This window comes from Lactuca serriola, chromosome 5 (genome assembly GCF_051521515.1).
Source record: "Lactuca serriola cultivar US96UC23 chromosome 5, Lser_US96UC23_V15, whole genome shotgun sequence".
Classification (NCBI taxonomy): Eukaryota; Viridiplantae; Streptophyta; class Magnoliopsida; order Asterales; family Asteraceae; genus Lactuca; species Lactuca serriola.
The window spans coordinates 292,678,572-292,685,520 of NC_136412.1; the positions used below are offsets into that span (position 1 = coordinate 292,678,572).

The 6,949-nt window shown below is 29.7% G+C and overlaps 1 protein-coding gene across 1 annotated transcript; it reads left to right on the top strand.

The window, feature by feature from the left end:
• Positions 1–4,836: 4,836 nt before the first annotated feature.
• Positions 4,837–6,730, top strand: LOC145054648 (monolignol oxidoreductase AtBBE-like 15). Its single transcript, XM_079002879.1, has one exon. It carries the CDS (start codon positions 4,886–4,888, stop codon positions 6,557–6,559), a length of 1,674 nt encoding a protein of 557 aa, XP_078859005.1. The 5' UTR covers positions 4,837–4,885; the 3' UTR covers positions 6,560–6,730.
• The last annotated feature ends 219 nt before the right edge of the window (positions 6,731–6,949 follow it).

Genomic DNA, 6,949 nt, shown 5'->3' on the forward strand with positions numbered 1-6,949 from the left:
ATTAATTTTTATTCCACATGTCATTTTATGGTTTTTTTTTCCTTTTATCGAATTCCAAATATTATTTAAATGCAATAATAAATGCATATCAATTTTATTAATGAACTTTCTTTCTAATTTCAAAATTACTAAATTAAAGATTCATTAATTTCCTTTATTTATTTATCTAAATTATTTGTTTAAATTTAAATGAGAAAATCAAAACATTTTAATTTTTATAATTCAATATTTTTTCACTTTCTTATAAATTCAAATTTCTCAAATATTTTTGGAATTTTGTATTTAGTTTTTCTTTTAAATAAACTAATGTAATAGTTAATATTAATAAAACTAGATTATAACTCGCGAGAAACGTATAAAAAATACATATAAAGTCATAAAAAACCGACACAATAATTAAAAAAAATGATAAAGTAATAAAAACAAACTTCTCGTTGTTGATTATATTGAAAAAGTTTAAAAAATAAAATGAAATGTCTAAATATCTATAATCGTTGAAGGACCTCTTTGGAGATAAGATTTCTTGTTTAATTGGTTGAACGACCTTCCTCATCACATATGAGTATCTTCAAGCATTTTTTGTTTGCCACGCGAGAAACAACTACTTATAGCTGACCATGAGTGAAGACGGGTCTACATAAATACAATCCAACAGTTGATAATGATTTTCCTTGACTCTTGTTAACTGGGACACTTGTTTTTAGTGTAAGTTTATGGTTGGGAATTCCAGATGCCTTAAAAGCACTCAATACATCATGAGAGTAAACTAATTCCTCAAAACAATCTGCTGACTCTGTCTCACATAAAGAATCTGAACTCAAATAAGGTTTCCCTTCATCTTTCATTAATCCTAACACTTAGTCATTGATAGCATCAACCTCTTCATTTGCATGGACCAAAATAGTATTGTCTTGAAAATATGATGGACCATCAATATGGTTTTCAAAAGACGGATAAATTGTCGATACAATTGAATGAATATGGTCATTTGTAGAGCGAACAATAACGTCTTCTAGAAGTTCAACTTCAGCTTCACCATCATTAGGACCATCACTATTAGCTTCACCAATTTTAAGAATCAAATTAACAAATGCTTTTGTCTCATCCAAATCGTTAGTTGGACAACCAACCTGAAGCCTCATTAAATAGGATATTAAAGGAAAAAATGACTTATACAAATTAAACATTATAGACATATATGTATTAAAAGATTAATGATAACAGTTAATATATTGGGAAATTAAAATTGATGTTATATGATTTAAGGTGTGGAGGTAAATATAATATAAAAGAAATTAAGATCAATTTACCTTGATTGGTTATTTGTGAAAGTGTTGATCTTGACGAAATAAATGTGGATTGCACATTCGAGTGTTTGATGTTATGAGACGGGGATGTTGAAGGTAATTCGGTAAGGTTTCGAGTAACTCAACAATTAGGTGGTATGAAGAAGTTATTTTCTGAAATGAAAATTCGTATCATAAATGGGGGAAATATATTTAAAAAATATTAATAGTACAATACAAAGAAAAAAAGATCTATATCTTATATAACATATTCATCAACTACACTTTTAGATGACAGTTCCATTAGCCTCCTATTCTTTTTCTTTTATTCATCAGGTACTACTAAAATACAAAAATGTATATTCCATCTTATTACATCGTTTTATTCCATGAAATCCAATCAATTATAAAATTATGATAAAATAATATTACTTGCCACAGTAAATGGTCAAATGTGAGTGCTGATTAAGAAAAAAGAAAGTTGTAATCAGTAAATGGAATTTAACAAAAACAAAAAATATATATATAAAAAGATAGAAAAAATAAGTTGAAGTAAGTAAATAGCAAATATATCAAATTAACAGCAGTCAATAATTTAGAAGATCAATACAAATAAAAAAAATAGAATAACATTGTATTTATGATTCAGAATTACACTACTATTCTTTTGTAGGGACAAACATGTCAAATTGATAGTGGTCAAATAATTTAGAAAAACAATAGAAATATAAAAAATTGACAATAGTCAATAACTTAGAAGTGCAACACAAATAGAAAATAGAATAACATTATATATATGATTCTGAGGTGTACTGCTATTCTTTTGTATGAACAAATATGTCAAATTGATAGCAGTCAATAATTTAGAACAATAATACAAATATATAAACAGAATAACATTGTATTTATGGTACATAAGTACAATGGTATTATGCTCATTTGTAGAAAATAAAAGTATCCTACTATGAAGGGATAAAAAATTGTTTCCCAGATTTTTTCTTTGCATGAATAGTACCGAATGATGCATTATCGATTTTCCATAAAAGAAAAAGTGTGTGGAATTGAAACTCATATTAATTCAAAAGTTTTAATTTAAACAAAAATAATAACAACATTGACAGAGATATTAAAAAGTAAGAGGAAAACAAAGAAAATCATAGTAAACGATTTTATTGGAAACACATATATTTCAATAACTAATTAAATTAATGTGAATATTAAGGTTTGAGTTAATGAAAGTATGCAGTGATTTGATAACATAAATTGAAAGTGTGAAACAGAAAATGATAAGGTATAGAAGTACATACCGTTGATCCTCGATGACATGAATGAAGAAGTTTTTGCTTTATTTTTTTGTAGAAGAAGTATGTCAATTGTTCCTGCATAAATCGAGGAATAAAAATGTTAGAATTATGTATTACGTATAAATGGTATATAACGATGAAAAAGAGGAAGTAAATAAATTGAAATGTATTTTAAATATAAATTTGAAATAGAAGATAACATACCTTGTAAGTTTTTTTTTTTTTTTTTTTTTTTTTTTTTTTTTTTTTTTTTTTTTGCAGAGATATCATTTAACTTATGTAAAGTAGTTTGCTCTGTATAAGATCAATTAGAATGAATAATATAACAACTAAATATTACAAAACATTAATAAAGATTCTATAATTAACATGCTGATTTTATGAGATTTAATATAATCTATAGTATGAATACGTATTAAAAGTAACATCGTAAGTTACCGTTAGACATTGTAATGATTGATGGAAAAAAAAAGTTTTTACCAAAACTTTGGTAGGTGATGTCGGAAAGTGATATAAGGGTGGAAATCTATGATCGAAAGGGCTCTGGTTGTTTAAAATGATGTCATAAGGTAACTCTTTTAATACTATTTAGAGATATATAACAGTTATTATTAAGGGAAAATTGGATATACCCTAGAAGATATATAAACTTAAATACCCAAACTCACTATACTACATCATTTTGCATTACAATGTGCTTAAATTTCAAACTCTAACTTGATTTACTTTCAACATTTTTGAATTTTCACTATTATTTTCATTTTACATCACATATTTCTTCCGAAAACCTATCAGACTATATATATATATATATATATATATATATATATATATATATATATATATATATATATATATATATGGAAAAGTTAAATAGAGAACCATAATTATGGGTTCTTCAAGGAACAATTTTTTTTTTTAATTTCTAAAGCTTATTCTTTATTGAAAAAAAATATCTAAATTCATATATTAACATTATGAATGTGAAAAATATTTTTCGGATTCACCGTATAAATCCGGATACACGTTGTGAATTTTCGAAGATTCACATTGTGAATTTGACGTAAAAAAAATTCGAATTTTATATCATTGAAACAAGGATAAAAAGTTATGAATTTCTGTATTTTTAGTTTTTTTTTTTATAAAAAATAAGTTCTAAAAGTTGAAAAAAAAGATTGGTTCTTTGGTTCCTTGGTCCCTTGGTTAATTATGGTTCTCTATTGAATCTCACCCTATATATATAATACTTGCAAATGAAAATTATGTAATAGGAAAATAATGATGAAATTTCTAAGACTATTGGAAGTAAATCAAGTTAGGAAGTGAATTTTAAGAACATTGGACGATTACAATGCATATATGATACAAAACGATATATTACATTGAGTTTGAATACCTAAGCTTATATTTAATTATTAATTATATAGGACCACACTACCCGCATTTAGGTATACCTTGAGTATTTTACACATTGAATTAGCATTGTATATTTTTAAAATATAATATAGAGAATTTCATTTTCATATTGTAATAATAAGTGATATTTTCTTTACTTGAAATGAGAGCATTTTCCATAGGAGTAACTTTCAAGTGCTTTTAAATTAAGATGTGTAAAGCAAGGAAATTGAAGGAATATTTTTAGAATTCGTGTTTACATTTCCTTTTACACTTTCAGTTAATTAAAAATGAGAGCACTTTTTACACTTTCTTATTTCCTTTGATTAAAAATGAGAGCATTTTCTAAAATGCTAAATATGATATCTAATAAATGTTTAAATAAACTGATACTATAACAGGCGAAAAGTGGTTGGAAATATATTTTTGACAAATCAAACATCCTAAAAAATTTTAATTCATAATATTAAATTATTATTGTAATAGTATCGGTTTTATAAACATATTAACATACATAGTACGTATTAATTAAAAGTAATATTTTTCGAATGCCTAGCCATAACCGGAAGAAGACATAGAACAATATAAAAATCTCACCAAATCTTTAGCCAAAATTTAGGAGTTGGGGGCTTTCTAGGAAAAGATTAAACTTTTGGGGCAGTCAAATATGACTACAAAACTTTGGAATGTTTCAACTAAAAGTCATGGATTTTACGATCCTACCAATAAATTCTCATAAAAACAAAATTAAATTCCAACCCCATTAATGTCCCAAAATTAGATTATGACATTTGCAATAGCTCAAGATCTGGTCATCAATGATCAACTCCATTACCATATAAATATGACCCCTCTCTATCTCAAAACTTCACAAACCATACAATAACTCAATCTTTAAAAATGGCCTATATTTCAAGATTTCTTATGCTTATAGTAATACCCTTGCTTATATCACTTTCCCCCTTTTGTTCTTCAAACCCAATTCAAGACACCTTCCATCAATGTCTTTCTACCAATACAAACTCTTTAACACAACTACCCAACATCTTTTTCACCCCAAAAAACACTTCCTTCACACCCCTTTTGAACTCAACCGCACAAAATCTCCGTTGCATCGCATCATATGCAGCAAAACCCGAGGTGATTTTGACCCCGTTACACGAAAACCACATCCAAACCGCGGTTATTTGTGCTAAAAAGCTTGGGATTCAACTTCGTGTTCGAAGTGGAGGACATGATTACGAAGGGAGCTCTTATACATCCGTTATGGACCCTCCATATGTTGTTCTCGACTTGGCTAAACTACGTGGCATTGATGTTGATATAGAGGATGGTTCGGTTTGGGTTGAGGCTGGTGCGACTGTTGGTGAGCTTTATTATCGAGTTGCAGAGAAAAGCAAGGTTCACGGAGTTCCATCTGGGCTATGCACGAGCCTAGGGGTTGGTGGGCATATTGTGGGTGGCGCCTATGGTTCCATGATGAGGAAGTATGGGCTCGGGGCAGACAATGCGCTTGATGCGAAGATCATTGATGCAAATGGTAACATACTTGATCGGAAAGCCATGGGAGAGGATGTTTTCTGGGCTTTACGTGGAGGTGGTGGGGGTAGTTTCGGGATTATACTTTCTTGGAAACTGAAACTTGTGCCTGTTCCTGAAACTGTGACGGTTTTTAATGTTGGGAGGACTTTAGAACAAGGTGCCACAAAGATTCTTTACAAGTGGCAACAAGTTGCCGACAAACTTGACGATGATCTTTTCATTAGGGTGATAATTTCGACCGGAAACATACCAAATACGACTCAAAGAACTGTAAGCACGACTTACAATGCACTCTTTCTTGGAGACGTAGGAAGACTTCAAGGAATCATGAAAGAAAGTTTCCCTGAATTGGGTCTGAAGAAAGAAGATTGCTTTCAAATGAGTTGGTTGGAATCTGTGTTGTTCATCGCCGGCTACCCAAGAACTGTTCCGACCAGCGTCCTACTCGCCGGGAAACCAGCTTTCTTGAACTATTTCAAAGCAAAATCAGATTTTGTGAAAGACCCAATTCCAGAAGCAGGATTAGAAGGCATCTGGGAAAGATTCTTGCAAGAAGATAGCCCATTGATGATATGGAACCCCTATGGAGGAATGATGGGCAGGATATCAGAATCATCAATCCCATTTCCTCATAGAAATGTAATTTTCAAGATTCAGTATTTGAGCACCTGGATGAACCCTGAAAAAGAAGTGATGAACAAGCATGTCGATTGGATCAGAAAGCTTTACAATTACATGGCTCAGTATGTTACGATGTTTCCAAGACAAGCTTATGTGAACTACAGAGATTTTGATCTCGGAATGAATGATAAAAATGGTGATGACACCAGTTTTGTCAAGGCAAGTTATTGGGGAACAAAGTACTTCAAAGACAACTTCAATAGGTTGGTGAAGATCAAGACTGAGTTTGATCCAGATAACTTCTTCAAGCATGAACAAAGCATCCCGGTTTTACCCTTGAAGAGTAGAAAGGGCCAAAATGTACTTAAAAGATTCAAGCATAAAAAGGGTAAAAAGGTAATTCACCACTAAGGGTCATTCTTCTTTATATTTTCTTTTGTTGGTATGTGACAAAGAAGTATGGGATGTATGGTAGAACAAGTTATAATGGGGTATATGTCATGTTCAAGAGTGAGTGTATGTGTTTGTGATGATTATATCTTAATTAATATAAGACTTTGAGAAAGAATAATATATGTGAAATTTGATGTGTGAGATTGTCATTGGTTTGTGGTCAAAGTATGTTGATACAAATTTGTATAATCACTTCATAGGCGTGGTGGAAATGGAAGAACACATGTGATCACCATTGATGGTTGTAATGCCACAAGGGTCTTATGATTTGAGATTCTTATTTTGTAGTGGATTCAGAAAATCCATTTTATATATCGTGAAATTTTATTATAATTTTATAGTTTTAAC

Bases quoted from the DNA above. Each gene is read 5' to 3' on its own strand.
- LOC145054648 (XM_079002879.1), top strand. From the start codon at position 4,886: ATGGCCTATATTTCAAGATTTCTTATGCTTATAGTAATACCCTTGCTT.